We start from the raw sequence: 19,101 nt of genomic DNA, 5'->3' as shown, positions 1-19,101 counted from the left end.
AATGAAACCATCTTGAAAAAGAAGAGCAAACCTGGAAGACTCACACTTCCAGATTTTAAAGCTACATAACAAACCAGTGCAGTACTAGCAGAAGGATAGATGTATAGATCAGTGGAATAGAGCTGAGTGTCCAGAAACAAACCACATGCAAGGAGGAAGGCAGCCTCTGATCTCTTGGCCAGTGTGACTTCACTCACATACCCAATATCTTGGCAGACTGGAATCAACTAGGCCCAGCTAATTTTTGTATTTTTAATAGAGACAGGGTTTCACCATGTTGGCCAGGCTGGTCTCAATCTCTTGACCTCATGGTCTGCCTGCCTCAGCCTCCTAAAGTGCTGGGATTACAGGCGTGAGCCACGTACCCGGCCAAGTGCCAACTTTTAAAGACAAGGATTGGTCAATCAGATGTGCTAATTTTTCTAGTATCTTCAGTATTTTAATGATCCTAATATTTTACTTCTTTTTTTTCCTGAGACTGAGTCTTGCTCTGTTACCCAGGCTGGAGTGCAATGGTGTGATCTCGGCTCACTGCAACCTCTGTCTCCCAGGTTCAAGAGACTATCCTGCCTCAGCCTCCTGAGTAGCTGGGATTACAGGTGTGTGCCACCACACCTGGCTAATTTTTGTGTTTTTATTAGAGACAGAGTTTCACCATTTTGGGCAGGCTGTTCTTGAACTCCTGACCTCAGGTGATCTGCCCACCTTGGCCTCTCAAAGTGTTGGGATTACAGGCGTGAGCCACGGTGCCTGGCCCACTACTTTTCTAATTTGGATGCCTCTGGTTTCTTTTTCTTGCCTAATTTCCTCTGGCTAGAACTTCTAATACTATGTGGAATAGAAGTGAAACCAGGCAACCTTGTCTTGTTCCTGATCTTAAGCGAAAAGCTTTCAGCCTTTCACTATTGAGTATGATGTTGGCTGTGGGCCTTTCATACACGGCCTTTAACATGTTGAGGAAGTTTCCTTGTATTCCTAGTTTATTGAATATTTTTTCTTTTTAATCGTGATAAAATACACATAACATGAAATTTACCATTTTAGCCGTTTAAAAATGTACCGTTTAGTGTCATTAAGTACATTGACATTGTTGTGTAACCATCACCAGCATCCATTGCCAGTACATTTTCGTCATCCCATACTGAAACTCCATACCCATTATACAATAATGCCCCCTTCCCTCCTTCCTCTAGGCCCTGACAACCACTGTTCTACTTTCAGTTTCTATGAATTTCATGACGCTAGGTCTCTCATCTAAGTAGAATCATACGATATTTGTTATTTTGTGTCTGAATTATTTCACTTAGCATCCTGTCTTCGAGGCTCATCCATGTTGTGGTGTCACAATTTCCTTTCTCTTTATGGCTAAATAATATTTTGTTATATGCACAGTCATGAGTCACTTAACGATGGGGAAATGTTCTGAGAAAGGTATCGTTAGGTGAGTTCATCATTGTGTGAGCATCGTAGAGTATACTTACACAAGCCTGGATGGTATGGCCTACTATACACCTAGGCTATGTGGTGTAGCCTATTGCTCCTAGGCTACAGACCTGCACAGCATGTTACTATATTAAATATTGTAGGTGACTGTAACACAATGGTATTTGTGTACCTAAACATAGAAAAGGTACAGTAAAAATACAGTATTATAATCTCATGGGACCACTGTCGAATGTGCAGTCTGGAATGATGTTATATGGTGCGTGACATATGGTATGTAACATATTTTGTTCATTCATCTGTGAATGGGCATTTGGGTTGTTTCTACCATTTGGCTACTGTGAATAATGCTGCTGCGAACATTGGCATACAAGTATTTGCTTGACTATTGGCTTTCAACTCTTTTGTGTATATGCCTAGAAGTGGAATTGCTAGATCAAACGGTAATTTTTTTTTTTTTTTTTTGAGATGGAGTCTCGCTCTATCATCTAAGCTGGAGTGCAGTGGCATGATCTTGGCTCACCGCAACCTCTGCCTCCCAGGTTACAGTGATTCGCATGCCTCAGCCTCCCAAGTAACTGGGATTACGCGCACATGCCACCATGCCTGGCTAATTTTTGTATTTTTAGTAGAGACGGGGTTTCACCCTGTTGGCCAGGCTTCTCGAACTCCTGAACTCAAGTGATCTGCCTGCCTCTGCCTCCCAAAGTGTTGGGATTACAGGTGTGAGCCACCACACCAGGCCTCAAATAGTAATTCTATGTTTAATTTTTTTAGGAATCTCCAGGCCGCATTTCCACAACAACTGCACCATTTTACATTCCACAAGGGTTCCATTTTCTCCATATCTATATGCATATCAACACTTGTTTTCTGTTATTGTTTTTATCGTGAAAGAGTGTTGAATTTTGTCAAATGCCTTTTCTGCATCAATCAAAATAGTCATGTCATTAGCTGGTCATGGTGGTACATTCTTGTAATCCCAGCTACTTGAGAGTCTGAGGAAGGAGGATCACTTGAGCTCGAGAGGCAGAGGTTGCAGTGAACCAAGATCGAGTCACTGTACTCCTGCTTGGGTGATAGAGTGAGAACCTATGTCAAAAAGGTCATGTTGTTTTCCCTTTCATTCTATTAATGTGGTATATTACTTTGATTGATTTTTGTATGTTTAATCATTCCTGCATTACAGCAATAAATCCTCCTTTATCATGATGTATAATTCCTTCAAACTATGCTGAAGATGGCTTGCTAGTATTCTGTGCAGGAGTTTTGGATCTTAAAATTTTAGTGCAAGTAAAGAGGGCAGCATATTTTTCCCTAGTAGTTATGATTGAGAGATGCAAATTTAAGTAAGAAACTTGAAATAACAGGTATTTTACATATTATTATAATATGTTCCATGTTTTTACAGTAATTATTAAAGAGGCAATGAACTTGACATTGCACCTCTGTGAATGCTATAATTAAACATTTTACAAATGTGATAGAACAGTTTGAATTTTATTTCCCTCAAAAGAAAATTCCTGCATAGGAAGATCATAGATCTGAAATCAATTTTTCCACTGAAGATAATTTAAAATTTAACTATTACACTATAGGATAAATAGCTGACCAAGTTGTGAATGCAAAGAAAAAGTCTTGAAGGAAATCAAATGTGCCACTCCAGTGAACATGCAAATGATGAGAATGAAAAACAGCTGTACTACTGATATGAAGAAAGTTTTAGTAGTTTGGATAAAAGATCATAATAGCCACAACAATCCCTTAAGTCAACGTCTAATCCAGATCAAGTCCCTAACTCTCTTCAATTCTATAGAAGACTACAGAAGAAAAGTTTGAAGCTAGCAGAGGTTGGTTCTTGAGATTTAAAGAAAGAAGCCAACTTGGCCAGGCGCAGTGGCTCACACCTGTAATCCTAGCACTTTGGGAGGCCAAGGAGGGCAGATCACCTGAGGTCAGGAGTTTGAGACCAGCCTGGCCAATGTGGTGAAACCCCATCTCTACTAAAAACACAAAAATTAGCCAAGCATGGTGGCGGCCACCTGTAATCCCAGCTACTGGGGAGGCTAAGGGAGGAGAATCGCTTGAACTCATGGGGGTGGAGGTTGCAGTGACCCAAGATCATGCCATTTTACTCTAGCCTGGGTGAAAGAGTGAGACTCCATCACACAAAAAAAAAAAAAAAAAGAAAGAAAAAGAAAAAAAAGAAAGAAGCCATTTCCATAATGTAAAAGCACAAGGTGGGGAAGCAAGTGCTGATGTAGAAGCTGCAGCAAGTTATCCAAAAGATCTAGCTAATTTTATTAGTAAAGGTGGCTACATTGAAGAACAAATTTTCATTGTAGGTGAAACAGCCTTCTACTGGAAAAATATGCTACCTAAGACTTTCACAGCTGGAGAGAAGGCGGCAATCAAGGCCTGGCTTCAAAGCTTCAACAGAGAGGCTCACTGTCTTGTTAGGGGCAAGTGTAGCTGATGACTTTAAGTTGAAGTCAATGCTCATATACCATTCCCCAAATCTTAGGGCCCTTAAGAAACATGTTAAATCTACTCTGCCTATACTCCATACATGGAATAACAAAGTCTGGATGACAGCACATCTGTCATGGCTTACTAAATATTTCAAGTCCTCTGCTGAGACCTACTGCTTGGAAAAAAAGATTCTTTTCAAAATATTATTACTCATTGACAATGCACCTGGTCACCTAACGGCTCTGATGGAGGTTTAAGAAATTAATGTTATTTTCATGCCTGCTAATCCATTCTGTAACCTATGGATTAAGGAATAATTTTGACTTTCAAATCTTATTATTTCAGAAATAGATTTTGTAAGGCTATTGCTGCCATAGATGGCAATTCCTCTGATGGATCTGGGCAAAGTCAATTGAAAACCTTCTGGAAATGATTCACCATTTTAGATGGCATTAAGAACATTCATGACTCATGGAAGCAAGTCAAAATACAAACATTAACAGGAGTTTGGGAGGAGTTGATTACAATCCTCATTGATGACTTTGAGGGGTTCAATACTTCAGTGGAGGATGTAACTGCAAATGCGGGACACATAGCAAGATATAACCCGAATTAGAAGTAGAGTCTGAAGATGTGACTGAATTGCTGCAATCTCATTCTCTCCTCTTTTTTTTTGGGCACAGGGTCTCACTCTGTTGTCCAGGCTGGAGTGCATTGGTACGATTATGGTTCACTATAGCCTTGACCTCCTGGGCTCAAGCATTCCTCCCACCTCAGCCTCCCAGGTAGCTGGGACTACAGATGCACATCACGCCCAGATAATGTTTGTATTTTTTTGTGAAGATGAAATTTCACCATGTTGCCCAGGTTGGTCTCGAACTCTTGAGCTCAAGCAATCCTCCTGCCTCGCAAAGTGCTCGGATTAATGTTGCAATCTCATGATAAAACTTGAACAGATGAGGAGTTACTTCTTATAAAGGAGCAAAGAAAGTGGTTTTTTGAGATGGACTCTCCTGGGGAAGATTCTGTGAACATAGCTGAATGACAACAAAGGATTTAGAATATTACATAAATATTAGTTGATAAAGCAGTGGCAGGATTAACTTCTTTTTTTTTTTTGAGACAGGGTTTCTCTCTGTCACCCAGGCTGGAATGCAATGGCACAATCATGGTTCACTGCAGCCTCGACCTCCTGGGCTCAGTGGATCCTCCACCTCAACCTCTTGAGTAGCTGGGACTACAGGCATGCACTGTCACCACCTGGTTATTTTTAAATTTTTTTTGGAGACGGGTTTCACCATTTTGCCCAGGATTTTTAGCCCAATTTTAACATCAAGGTGTGTACACTGTTTTTTAGACATAATGCTATTGTACTTTTACTATATTATGGTATAGTGGAAACATGTTTATTACATGTACTGGGAAACAAAAAAATTGAGTGTGGCTCTCTTTTTTGTAATGGCTTGGAACTGAACCCCTAGTCTCTCCAAGGTATGCCTGTAAATGACCAAACAGGAAGCAATCTCGTGGGTTTCATATTAAAAGCTTTAAACATTTATATACCTGTTATTTATACAAAGTGTGCTTACAGGCATTTACTATATACAATTGTAACTCATAACTTTGCTTTAGTTAACAATTGTAGAATAAAAAGTTATCAGTGGAATAGCCAGTCTCTGTAATAAATGCATATTGGCAAATTTTCTCTCAGCAACGTGTACAGTTTGTAAATTATTTTCTTTCTGTTATGTTTGTTCTGATTGTTTATTAAGCATAACTCTGGGTCTGTCAAATTAAATATTTAAAAGTAAGCTTACATTTTGCAGAGTTGTTTTTAACTCCCCCCTCCCCTTCCCTCCCGTCCCCGCCCCTCCCCTCCCCTTCCGAGGGAGTCCGACTAGAGTGCAGTGGCGCGATCTTGGCTAACTGCAAGCTCCGCCTCCCGGGTTCACGCCATTCTCCGGCCTCAGCCTCCCGAGTAGCTGGGACTACAGGCGCCCGCCAACATACCCGGCTACTTTTTTGTATTTTTAGTAGAGCCGGGGTTTCACTGTGTTAGCTAGCCTTGGCCTCCTGAAGTGCTGGGATTACAGGCGTGAGCCACCGCGCCTGGCCTTTTTTTTTTTTTTCCTTTCTGAGACAGAGTCTCCCTCTGTCGCCCAGGCTGGAGTGCAGTGGTGCAATCTTGGCTCATTGCAACCTCCGCCTCCCAGGTTCAACCGATTCTCGTGCCTCAGCCTCCCAAGTAGCTGGCATTACAGACGTGCACCACCGCACCCGGCTAATTTTTGTATTTTTACTAGAGATGGGGTTTCACCATGTTGGCCAAGCTGGTCTCGAACTCCCGACCTCAGGTGATCCACCTGCCTAGGCCTCTCAAAGTGTTGGGATTACAGGCGTGAGCCACCGCGCCCGGCCCTTTTTTTTTTTTTTTTTTTTTTTTTTTTTTTTGGAGACAGGGTCTCCCACTATCACTCAGGCTAGAGTGCAGTGGCCGCAATCTCAGTTCTCTGAAGCCTCAACCTCATAAGCTCAAGCGATCCTCCTACCTCAGCCTCTCTACTAGCTAGGACTCCAGGCATGGGCCACCATGCTCAGCTAAATTTTTAACATCTTTTACTTTTTGTAGAGATGGGGATCTCGCTATGTTGCCCAGCGTGGTCTCAAACTCCTGGGCTTAAGTGATCCGCCCTCCTGGGTTTCCCAAAGTGCTGGGATTACAGGCATGAGCCATTGTGCCCGGCCTCGAATAATTTAATTTTAATGTTAATTTAGTAAGTATCAGTCACGGACAGATTGGAAAAAGAAAAACAACTGATCCCTCCTCTTGATAGTGAGTAGCACTGGTTTACACAGCTAGGCTGCTCCTCGAAGGCTGACACTGCATTTTATTCAAATTTTCCTGACAGTGGGACTTAGGCAATTATATATTGAATAAATAAATGAATTTTCACTCTGCTGCTAGGTCCAATGCTCTCATAAAATGTCTATCATAATTCCTCAACGATTAGCCTTGGTAACATCTACTGAAGTTTTTTTGTTTGCTTTTTTTTTTTTTTTCTGAGACGGAGTCTTGCTCTGTCGCCCTGGCTGGAGTGCAGTGGCGCGATCTCGGCTCACTGCAAGCTCCGCCTCCCGGGTTCACGCCATTCTTCTGTCTCAGCCTCCCGAGGAGCTGGGACTACAGGCGTCCGCCACCACGCCCGGCTAATTTTTTGTATTTTTAGTAGAGACAGGGTTTCACCGTGTTAGCCAGGATGGTCTCGATCTCCTGACCTCGTGATCCGCCCGCCTCGGCCTCCCAAAGTGCCAGGATTATAGGCATGAGCCACCGCGCCCAGCCTACTGAAGTTTATTAAATGCCAGGATCCACGCTACGCCCTTCACCATTCATTCCCCAGCCTTCGCTCCCACGTTCTCGTTCCATGGGGAGGGGGCGTGCCCAGCACTACGGCCCGTCCTGCCTGTGCATTCGTTGGTCGAGCTCGACGCCCGTTACTGCCTAGTCCCGCCCAGGCCTTGCCCCCTCGTAGTCGGCCAGGTCGAGAGGAGGCGTGGCCACTGCCGCCGGGGCGGTCCGGGAGGTCTCCTCTCCTCCAGTGATACTCTGGGCGAGCTCGCGGGCGAGCTGTGGGTCGCAAGTCGTAGTGGGAGCGCGTGTCGCGGTCCCCCGAAGCCACCAGCCGACGCCCCGCCCCGCCCCCTTGGCGCGCAGGTTCCGCGCGAGCTCGCGCACGCGCGCGCGCACCCGCCAGAGGCTTGGTGAGGCTCGCTGGGACGGGGCGGCCGGAGGCCGGGCTGCCGAAGTGCGAGGGGAGGAGCTCGAGCCGTCTCTGCAGCCGCCGCTGAGGTAGAGGAGCATGTCTGCAACTCGAGCCAAGAAAGTGAAGATGGCCACCAAATCATGCCCCGAGTGCGACCAACAGGTGGGTGCCGGGGGCCGGGCGCGCGGGCGGGCGGCAGTGGCTTGGCGGCCGTTGTCTGTGGAGGGGGACCTCGCCGGGCTCTCGGTGGCCGAGCGGTGGGCAGGTCCTTGGGCCCGGCCGCGGCGGCGGCGGTGGGGGTCCGGGGCCGGTCGGGCTGCACCGAGGGGTTTCGCGGGAAGAACCCGGGGCCGTGGCCATGGCCAGTCAGTATCCGCCTGGCGGCGGCCAGACAACCGAGCCCCTCCTGCTGTGTCCCGGCGGCTGGGGGAGCACGCCTGTGGTGGGCTCATTGGGCGGCTGTCTGGCGCCCCAGACTCTTCTCGCCGGCGGCGGTGACAGCGGTGGGAGCCTGCGGATGGCAGCCCCGGCGAGAGGGCGCCGTAAGCCCGCCTCCCAGGCCAGGCCCTGGCTCCGAGAGCCCCTCCTGCGGCCCGGGCGGCTTTGTTCCCGGTTCCGACGGGTGCGGGGCTCCCCCAAAACGGCGCCTCAGCGACCGGGGCGGGCGCCTGAGTGGGACAAAGCGGGTCGCGTGTAATGATTTTGAGTTTCGGCGAATTTGGAGATTTTTTTTCCCCCTCCTCACGTATTTATTATATTTTTGCTGTGCAATCGCGAATCCTGCATTTACGTTGCTTTTAATGGTTCATGATTGAATAAGGCCCCCGTTTAAGCCCTTCCTCCTTTTTGGGCGCTCGTTACTTCCCCACCCCTCGCAGTATCCACTGTTACAAATTTGGCCTGTCTGCTTCTAGATCTATATCTCTGTCTCTCTCTGTCTCTCTCTCCCTCCCTCTCTATCTGGTTTCTTGAATTTGAAACGATTCCTTTCTACATTGAGTTCATGGTGTAATAGTTGTAATTTAAACATCTCATTTCAGTGTTCGCTGTGTTGAAGCGTGTCTCAATTCTTTACTGGAATAATAGACATTCCTTTAAGCCTTAACATAGAATGAGTTAAAACTCCTTCAATTAAAAGCATTCGTAAGGCCCTCATTTGTTACTAGCGTGTAGATCTGGGTGTGTTTTTTCCTTTTCCACTGAGTGAATTTTTTCAAAATGACTACCTTTCTCGCCTCCCCTCCCCCTCGCCTTTTAAAATTTTTTAAAATCAAGAGTAATTTGAAATGGCTGGAGACTTTTTAATAAGCTGACTTTAGTGCATTTTTCAAGGATAATTCTTGAAGGTTTTTCAAATCTTGTAACAGAAAACATGTTACATGTTTTATTAAGTATCCTTTATGGGCTGTAGTACAAACGCTCATCAGAAAAAGGTTGTGCAAGAAATACAGTGTAGGAGCTATGCCAGTATGCAGTATAAAAACAGTTTAGTCATGTTTTCCAAAGAGTTACTTTCATTCTTACTACTAAACTAAATTTGTTAAATTTTGACAAAACTGGTCTTTGCGATGTGACTCTTTGTGGGAGATTATTTGAGTGTTTAAATCATTTCCAATTATTCCAGTTAATTGTGTAGAAGTATAAGGTTTACATGGGGTATGCGTTATGCATTCCAGTTTCTGTAAGGCATAAGTATTTGCAAATCCTGACTTCGTTCTAATTGGCATAAAGCAACCTTTTGGGAAAAATAGCCAGTTTTTTATGACTATTTTTATATAAAAGAGCAAAGGATACTAAACTTATAGGAGTTTCTGAAAAACTGTTCAACAAAACAGGATCAGTGTTTTATTTGGAAAGATCACATTCATTTTATTATACACCCCCTCCCCCATATTTATTCTTTCATATAAAATCAGCTTTCCCAGCTTTGGCTGTAATAACAAAATACCATAGACTGGGTGGCTTAAACAACAGAAATTTATTTTCTCACAGTTCTGGAGGCTGGAAGTCCAAGATAATGGTGCAAGCATGGTTATGTTCTGGTGAGGGCTCTCTTCTTGGCTGTCTTCTTGGTGGCCTCACATGGCGGAGAGAGGGTCAAGCTCTCTCCCTTTTCATAAAAGGTCTCTAATCACATCATGAGGTCCCCACCCTCATGACTTAATTTAAATCTAATTATCTCTCAAAGGCCCCATCTCCAAATACCATCACATTGGGGTTAAGGCTTCAATATATGAATTTGGGTATGTGGGGGGCGCATAATTCTGCCCATAGCAAGCTAGTACATAATTTAATGAGTTGGTTTGTTTTGTCCTTTATTCCAAATACTTAAGTGAATATAATGTGTATAAGGACTAATTAAAACTTTTGGTGATATGAACCTGACGTGAAAAAATAATGGATTAATTTTAGCTTTCTAATTTAAAAGTACTAGCTTCTTTTAGTTACAAACCAGAATATGGTTATAATCTAGAAAGCCATTTTCTAAACATTAGATTACTGCTATGATTCTAAGTTGCCTAAAAAACATTAAATTAGAATTTAGGTATAGTTTATAAACATAAATGTAAAATCTTTAAATTTGAGATTTCCAGTTGATTAGATTTACTTGTGTGTGTGTGTGTAAGTTTGAAAGACTGGTACAGAGATCAGCAAACAAGAAAAAGCTAGATTATCAACTGCTTTGTAACATCTCCTTTGCAGGCTTCTGTTGAACATATCATTCTAAAACATATTAAACCACAATACTTTTCATTTTCAAGGGGTTTCATATCCATCAGTCACTCAAAATCACTGAGCTATTTTGTGTGCAGTGGTACTCAAGATTCTTGTCAGTTTTCTGGTATCTTTTGTGTATGCTTCTGTTTTTGTCTTTGTTTTTTAAAAAAATAGAGCAGCTTTTTTTTAATTTAAAGGAAATTTTATGTGATGGATAGCAAATATGTCTGGTATAAGTTCCTTTGGTTCTCTCAGTAATAAAGAATCTAAATGAGTTTAATGTAATTATTTTAGAGCTTTTAAAAAAATCAGTTAAACGGCGTGTGCAGTGGCTCACGCCTGTAATCCCAATACTTTGGGAGGCAGAGGCTAGTGGATCACGAGGTCAGGAGTTCCAGACCATCTTGGCTAACACGGTGAAACCCCATCTCTACTAAAAAATTAGCTGGGCGTGGTGGCATGCACCTGTAGTCCCAGCTACTGGGGAGGCTGAGGCAGGAGAATTGCTTGAACCTGGGAGGCAGAGGTTGCAGTGAGCCAAGATCGCACCACCGTACTCCAGCCTGGGCGACAGAGACTCCGTCTCCAAAAAAAAAAAAAAAAAAAAAAAAAAAAAGGTGAAAAATCAGTGAAACACTATAGGACGAGAATTTTTTTTTTTTTTTTGCAGATTTAAAAAATTCAGGCCGGGCACGGTGGCTCACACCTGTAATCCCAACACTTTGGAAGGCCGAGGCGGGTGGATCACCTGAGGTCAGGAGTTCGAGACCAGCCTGGCCAACATGGTGAAAACCTGTCTCTACTAAAAATACAAAAATTAGCCGGGCATGGTGGCAGGCACCTGTAAACTTCGTCTCAAAAAAAATAAAAAATATCTGTTTTACTTGTAAAACATACAAACAACCTAAATCTTTCTTTCAAAAAGTGAATACCCAGTAAACTAGCAGTAAACAATACTTTGAATATTTTCTTTCCTTTTAAAATCCTGAAAGTATAACATTAGAATTTCATTACTGTTGTGTTTAGTATTATCAACTGAAATGTAAAGAAACTTTAGTGTGTTTGTTTAAAATCTAAATTATACTATAATTAATGAAATGAGGTTAATATTACTGAAGTTGTCCAACCTATTTGATAATTCTTTTTACAGGATCTAGGGTGGTGATGGTGGTGGTGGTGTGTTTGTTTGTTTGTTTTTCCAGGGCAGAGGTTGTGGGGAAGGAACTTTTTATTTTAAACAGGATGATAGAATGAATTAACTCAGGCACATGAAGATTTATTGAGCATAAAACACTTTCATTTATGGATGAAAATCAGCCTGTCAGTTGAGTTAGTGTTTGTGCATTCTGGGTCCCAAAGCCAAATGTACATTTCTCATCTAACTGCAACACTGTTAATTCTGGATATGGATTGATATGATGTTCTTTTGTATAAGACTGAAACCCAAATTCAAATTTATTGAGTTTCAGTAGCTGGAAGAAAATGCTTGCTGATTAGGAAAGGAGCTGTTGAGTAAGAACATGCATTTGTGTATTTTGGATAGCATTAATTTAAAACAATTTACATTACTGTGGATGCCCTTAATAATATGTTTAGGTGTAAATGAAATGAGTCAGTGCCTTTGAGCTTGGTTTATATGAAGATATGAAATTTGAAAAAATGGCAGACATCTCTCTTAGACAGATTTTACACTATTTAAAAAATGTAACTTTTTTTGGTTGTGATTTGAAGGGATCTCATCACATTCTTAACAAAGCAAGCTGTTAGACAAATCTGGAGTATGATTATTTTTATTGATTTCTGTGCTATTTTTCTTAAATACAAACTGGAGATCCTTTGTTCAATGTTTTTATACAAAGAAAAGGAATTCTTCTGCCAAAATTTCAATTTAGCTCAATTAGATCAAGTATTTAGATTTTGTAAGATGAGGCATTCTGTACATACATAGATAAAAAGCTTCAGCAGAACAACTGCCAAATGGGGGAATTTATCTTACAAAGAAAATTGAAATTTTCTTACTGTAATTATTCTGTAAATACTTTTTCGTCAAGATTAGTTTCAGACTTTTGGTGAACATGTCTTGATTCCAAGGATTGTTAACTTTGATATGGGTGAAATGATTATGGGGAAAACTAAAAAATTTTTTCAATGATTTTCAGTAGCACTTGGCTTAAAAAACAGTTACAAGTTTGGAGTAGAGAAAGAAAATTTACGTATTTTGCAGATTTGGAAGCAGAAGCTTGAAGATCTTAAATATCTTGTCCAGAGTCATTCCTGGAACTAAGATATAAGATTCTGGATCTAAATTCCTACTTTCTCCTACATTCTCTTTTTTTATGTCAGTATACTTTTGCCTCTCAAACTGGTTGTTGTTAGAAAGAATAAGACCTAATATTTGATAGTACAACAGGGGGATTATAGTCAATAATTTTTTTTTTCAGACAGAGTCTTGCTTATGTTGCCCAGGCTGGAGTGCAGTGGTGCGGTCTTGGCTCACTGCAGCCAACCTCTGCCTCCCGGGTTCAAGCGATTCTCCTGCCTCAGCCTCCCAAGTAGTTGGGATTATAGGTGTGCGCCACGATGCCCGGCTAATTTTGTATTTTTTTTTTTTAGTAGGGACAGAGTTTCACCATGTTGGTCAGGCTGGTTTCAAACTCCTGACCTCAAGTGATCCACCTGCCTCGGCCTCCCAACAGGTGTGAGCCACCACGCCTAGTCCTATAGTCAGTAATAATTTAATTGTACATTTAAAAATAACTTAAAAAGTGTAGATTGTTTGTAACACAAAGGATGAATGTGTGATTCATGATGTGATTGTTAGGCACTACATGTCTGTGTTAGTGTACCCCATAAACATGTACACCTACTATCTACCCACAACAATTTAAGAAAAAACTGGTTGCTGTAAACTATTCTTTGTTCTTTTTTGTCAGTAGTAGTTGATATCTTCTCCTCTCATGTTAGAATCCTGAGTTATTTTCACTTCTTCCCACTTTTTCACCAGTCATCAGTTTGGGCCTTTGTCTGTTGTTCTTGCCTTTGAAACTCTGGCAGATCTACCTTTTTCCATTTCCATTCTTACTATTCCACTTGGTCCTCCATAATCTTTTACCAGGGTTACTTTAACGACTTCCTGCCCACTCACCCTTTTCAAATTTGTTCTATACCATAAAATGCTGTCAAACTAACATTTTAGGAAATGCTACCTTTTTTTCCACATACTTCCCCTTGCTCTGACCCTATTACAGTTTTCTATCGGTCGCTCACATCAGTGCATATTTAATATGCATTTATTTTTTATGGTGTTGGTATGGTCCTCATGGTTTTGTTAAGCAGTAGAAGAATATGAATATCAGGCCGGGCGTGGTGGCTCACTCCTGTAATCCTAGCACTTTGGGAGGCTGAGGCGGGCAGATCACGAGGTGAGGAGTTCGAGACCAACCTGGCCAATATGGTAAAACCCCGTCTCTACTAAAAATATAAAAATTAGTTGGGCATGGTGGCAGGCGCCTGTAGTCTCAGCTACTTGGGAGGCTGAGGCAGAAGAATCACTTGAACCCGGGAGGCAGAGGTTGCAGTGAGCCTAGATCACGCCACTGCACTCCAGCCTGGGTGACAGAGTGAGACTTTGTCTCAAAAAAAAAAAAAAAGAAAAAAAAGAATGTGAATATCTATGTGATATGATACTCATCTCAGATAATTTGTTGTAGGGAGTTGGGGTTTAAATAAATACGTGATTCCTAATTCAAGTAATTTATCATTCATTTGAGGAGACCACATAGACACTGAGAAATTTAACAATAGAAAAATAGTAATAATATATATTTTTCTTTTTTTCCTACAGGTTCCTGTTGCATGTAAATCATGTCCCTGTGGTTACATATTTATTAGCAGAAAACTTTTAAATGCAAAACACTCAGAGAAATCACCACCTTCTACAGGTAATTGTGAGTTTAATACCTTTTTAGCTTTTTGATGTAGAAATACAAAGTTAATTTTTGTGAATTTACTATTTACATTTTTTTGTTGAAGTTAAAAGTTTAAATCTATTAAACTGTCTTTGACTTTTATTAACTATTGGAATTAGTTTATGACATTGGTTTCATGTGCATTGCATTTAAATGTTAAGTTGCTTACAACCTGATAACGCTTGTAACAAGTTATTTATTTTTGAAGTTGGAGAACCATTGATGGGTTTTAGCAAGTGACCTGATCTGATAGAAAAACTTAAAAAAAAAATAGTTTTAGTAATAATTGACATTGAGTAAATTGGATGTATTTGAAGCACACAGTTTGATAAGTTTTGACATATGTATATACCAGTTAATCACCACAATCAATATTATGAACATTCATCAGTTTCATAAGTGTCCTAGTTCCCCTTGTAATCCCTCCTTCCTGCTACCTCCACTCTAGGTAACCACAGATCTTCCTTCTGTCACTGTTCATATAAATGGAATCATACAGTATGTACTCTTTTTTGCCTGGTTTCTTTCACTGAGTGTAATTATTTAGGATTCAGCCATGTTGTATGTACCAATAAGAGTTCATTCCTTTTTATTGCTTAGTAGGAGTGTTTGTATGGAGATTTGTTTATCCATTTTCCTGTTGATGGACATTTGAGTTTTTTCTCTTACAATGCTGGTAAAATTTGCAGCAATTTTAAAGTTTTGGTTTTTTTTTAAAACTAGTGACCGTTGAAAAATATAACTTGGTTTTGGTATGAAAAACGTTTTTAGACATGTTGGCTATATTTTACAGTTCCCTGACCGAGGATATCCAAAAAATGATTTTGTTTGAATTTGTTGCTTTTCCATTAAAGTAGACAAATTGGATTTGTTCAATAGACATATTTATTAATATTAAAAGATACAATTTTGTTACTTATGCTTGGCTAAAAGCAGACCTTCATACAGTGGTGACCTCAAAATAAGAGTAGGTTGATTACAAATATGTACTGAGCACCTGCTGTATGCTAGACACTGTTCCAAGCCTTGGGCACAAAGCATTGAATTCTACTGTTAAGGCAGATTTACTGCTGTCATGGAGCTTATATTCTTGTGAGTGAGAGATAGACAGTGAACAAATATACAGAGAAAATGTAACCTTGTGATAAATGCTTTATAGTCCTATGAAGTGACTGGAAGGCTACTTTTGGTTGGGTGGTTAGAGAAGGTCCCTCTGAGGAGGTGACATTTAAATGGAGTCTCAGTGGATAGAAGGGGCTAGCCATGATAAGGTCAGGGAGAAGAGCGTTCTTGACAGATGGCAATAGCAAGTGCAAAAGTTCTAAGGTTGGACAAAATTTTGTATATTTTAGGAACAAAAAGACCATTGTGATTGCAGTGTAGACAGTATGATTAGAAGAGTGGAAGATGAGTTCAGAGGGCTAGGCAGAGGCTAGATTACTCTGATTGTAAACCAGAGTAAGAAGTTTGGATTTTGTTTGTAAACTGTGAGGAAAAACTGTCCCTGAGACGGGGTGGGACGAAGTGAGGAGAAGATGGCATCCTCTGATTTGAGTTTTAGAAAGATCATTCCAGCTGCTGTGTAGAGAACAGTTTGTAGGGGTACAAATATGGAAGTGGATTATTGCAGTAGGTTAACTAAGGATACTGCGTTAGAGTGATTATAGTAGCAGATGATTCAATAATAATTTTTATTTATGTCTGAGAGGTTTATTTATCTTAGGTCTATATAGAAGTGGCAGGAAACTTGTTTAGTTCCATTTCTGTCACTGTTTCAGTTCTCTTCTAATGAACATAATTCATTGGTTCTTAAAGGTGGTTGCTGGGTTGGCTGTATAGGATTCATCCAGAAGAACTTGTTAAAAATGCATTTCTGGATCTTACTTTCTGAGAGTTTGGTTTAGATAAAGGAACCCTGAAATGATGATTCACTCAGTAGCTATTTTGGGGTGGCATGTCAGCTCAGTGCTGAGTTTCTAAAAATGAATAAGACATGGTCCTTGTTCTTAGGGAGACAAAGTGCTTATTTTTTTTATTCAAGTATTTTTGAGCTCATTTTATGTACCAGTGATTCAGATGAGAAATGAGTTAAGAAACTCAACAAAGATAAAAGAAGGAACAGGGCCAGGCATGATGGCTTATGCCTGTAATTCCAGCATTTTGGGAGGCCGATGCAGTAGGCCTGGGAAGTTGAGGCTGCAGTGAACTGTGATTGTACTGCTGTATTCTAGCCTGGGTGACAGAGTGAGACCTTGTGTAAAACAAAATGAATAAAAGAAGAAACAGATGATACAAGTGTTAATGAGTTGTTAAGTTTAACCAGTTAAACCACAGGAAGAATTTAGAAAATTCCCAGATCTCTGACTTGGATTGCTAGTTAAAAGAGAATATAAGAGGGAAAACAAGCTGTGGGGGAAAGATGAAGAATTTAATTTTGGGTATAGAAACATCATCCATGTAGTTTTTTGTTTTTTTTTTTTCAGTTGGACTTATAGTCTGCAGCCTCAGCTGCAGATAAAACTTTTGAGCCATCAGTGACTAGATGGTAGTTGTCATCATGGAAAATGGATGAGCTGGCGCTGCAGAGTTTGTAAATTAGGAAGAGGAAGGCATTCAGGGACTGAACTTTGACAAACACCAATTTTACAGACAGGTCAGATCAACTGAGAAGAAATATCAGCCGTAGGAGAAAAACCAACAGCACAATGTTGTAGGAGAAAAACCAACAGCACAATGTTATATAAGTCGTGGCAATGAGTGAGTTTTAAGAAGCAATTCATTATTATTTTATATTTGGAGTTTCCTGAGGTTTCCTTGTTTAATAAGAGTGGTTTTTTGACTTTGAAGTGAAGATGAAACATTGAAGCCCAGAAATCCCTGCAGGAGGAAGAATCAGCAGCAAAACCAAACCAGAAAGGAAGGAGAAACGTCAAGGATTGGCTGTGCCATAGAAACCACAGGAGGAAAAGATTTTAGGGAGAGGATTAAGAGTATTAAAAGCCTCAAAAACGGTTCGGTAGAGTACAGACATGGGGGTCAGAAAACCTGGCTTCAGATTCAAATTCTTTCCCTTTCTAAGCAACTTAGTTAACCTCCATGAGCAACTGTTGTTTGTTTATAAGATAGATTTATAGTACCGGTGTTAGAGGATTGAAGTGCGTATGAAAATGTCTAATATTTGCAAAGCATGTTAAGTTTTAGGTACTCAATAATACTCGTTTTTACAATTAAATTTCTTAGAAATAAGGTTTGCCTTGGATAATCCCATAGTATGTAGGGCATTGAGAAGAGTTTAAGGTCACTACAATTTATCAAGTGCTTAGTGTTGTCAGTGAGATCTAGAACATTTCAGTTTTGAGGAAAGTAGTAGAGAATTAATAGAAGAAATGAAAATGTACACTATATATCTGAAAGATAACCAACTTCATTAATTATCAGGGAAATGCAGTTGAAACGAAATGCCATTCTTTTTGCCCACAGCTCACATAAGTGTAAAGAATTTCTAAGTACTTTCATGAGTATGGCAAAATGGATAGTCTCATACTATTGGGAACAAAAATTGGTACAGCCTTTTTGGAGACCAGTCTTACCAGTAATTGTTAAAAGGTTTAAATACACATAGCCTAGAATGCAGAGCCTAGAATCAGTAGGTAGGTAGCCTAGAGAGCCTAATTGTTTATATACACAATTAAGCATTTACTAGGATTTTCAAGGCAACACTTTATAATAGCAGAAGGTTGTTAGTAAGCCAGATGTAATCAATAGGGGAATGGTTAAATTAAGTAACTAAATTATCTTTTAGTTACTAGTATGTGCTAGTTTGAAAGAATGATACAGATTTTACGTACTGAAATGGAAAGATCTCTAAAACATTGTTAATTTAAGAAAAAACTGCAAAACAGTACTTGAAGTATGAGCTTGTTTTTAAAACCCCACAAAATGATTTCTACATGTAGTATTAATAAGGAAATACATAAATGGATAGATAGGTAATTTTTTGTTTTGGAGACGGAGTCTCGCTCTGTCGCCCAGGCTGGAGTGCAGTGGCGCGATCTTGGTTCACTGCAAGCTCCGCTTCCCGGGATCACGCCATTCTCCTGCCTCAGCCTGCCAAGTACCTGGGACTATAGGCGCCCGCCACCACACCCGGCTAATTTTTTGTATTTTTAGTAGAGACGGGGTTTCACCGTGTTAGCCAGGATGGTCTCGATCTCCTGACCTCGTGATCCACCCGCCTCGGCCTCCCAAAGTGCTGGGATTACAGGCGTGAGCCACCGCGCCTGGCCTAGATAGGTAATTATATAACAAGTACAGAGTCAAGGAAGACTTGTTTGCATAAGTAGACATCTTTTTTTAAAAAGGACTATAATTAAAGCTCGTTGATTTTAAAGATAAAGATATTTTTAAAATTTCACTAGGTTGAAAGCTGTTGTTTAATTATTGTACACAGTTTGTGATGTGCAGGAAGAAAAGAATCTGTTAGGCTGACTAGATTTAGCTAGATATGAATTAAAACTCCTGTTTTTCATAAATACTAATCAATTATACCTTCATAACATTCATAGAAATAAGGAGGTGGTAGAGTAAAACTATATAGAACTTAATGTAGCTGAAAATATGTATATATAAGCAAAATCTATTATAGAAATTAATGAATCTTTTTTTGTTTTTTTGAGTGAGAGCTCTTGTTGCCCAGGCTGGAGTGCAGTGGCGCGATATCTGCTCACTACAACCTC

The 19,101-nt window shown here is 40.5% G+C and overlaps 1 protein-coding gene across 3 annotated transcripts in view; it reads left to right on the top strand.

Moving 5' to 3' along the window:
- Positions 1 to 7,482: 7,482 nt before the first annotated feature.
- The window catches only part of C5H16orf87 (chromosome 5 C16orf87 homolog), a 32,241-nt gene continuing 20,622 nt past the window's right edge, over positions 7,483 to 19,101 (top strand). Inside the window, exons 1-2 of one of the 3 annotated variants that reach the window (XM_073015351.1) lie at positions 7,483 to 7,841; positions 14,242 to 14,348. In XM_073015351.1, the coding sequence (XP_072871452.1) occupies positions 7,776 to 7,841; positions 14,242 to 14,348 (173 nt within the window). In that variant the 5' untranslated portion in view covers positions 7,483 to 7,775. The remainder of the gene's footprint in view (positions 7,842 to 14,241; positions 14,349 to 19,101) is intronic. The other 2 variants (XM_007992125.3, XM_007992120.3) reach the window with 2 other exon arrangements.

The sequence above is a fragment of the Chlorocebus sabaeus genome, chromosome 5 (genome assembly GCF_047675955.1).
Source record: "Chlorocebus sabaeus isolate Y175 chromosome 5, mChlSab1.0.hap1, whole genome shotgun sequence".
Classification (NCBI taxonomy): domain Eukaryota; kingdom Metazoa; phylum Chordata; class Mammalia; order Primates; family Cercopithecidae; genus Chlorocebus; species Chlorocebus sabaeus.
This window is presented reverse-complemented; position numbering and strand designations above follow the sequence as displayed.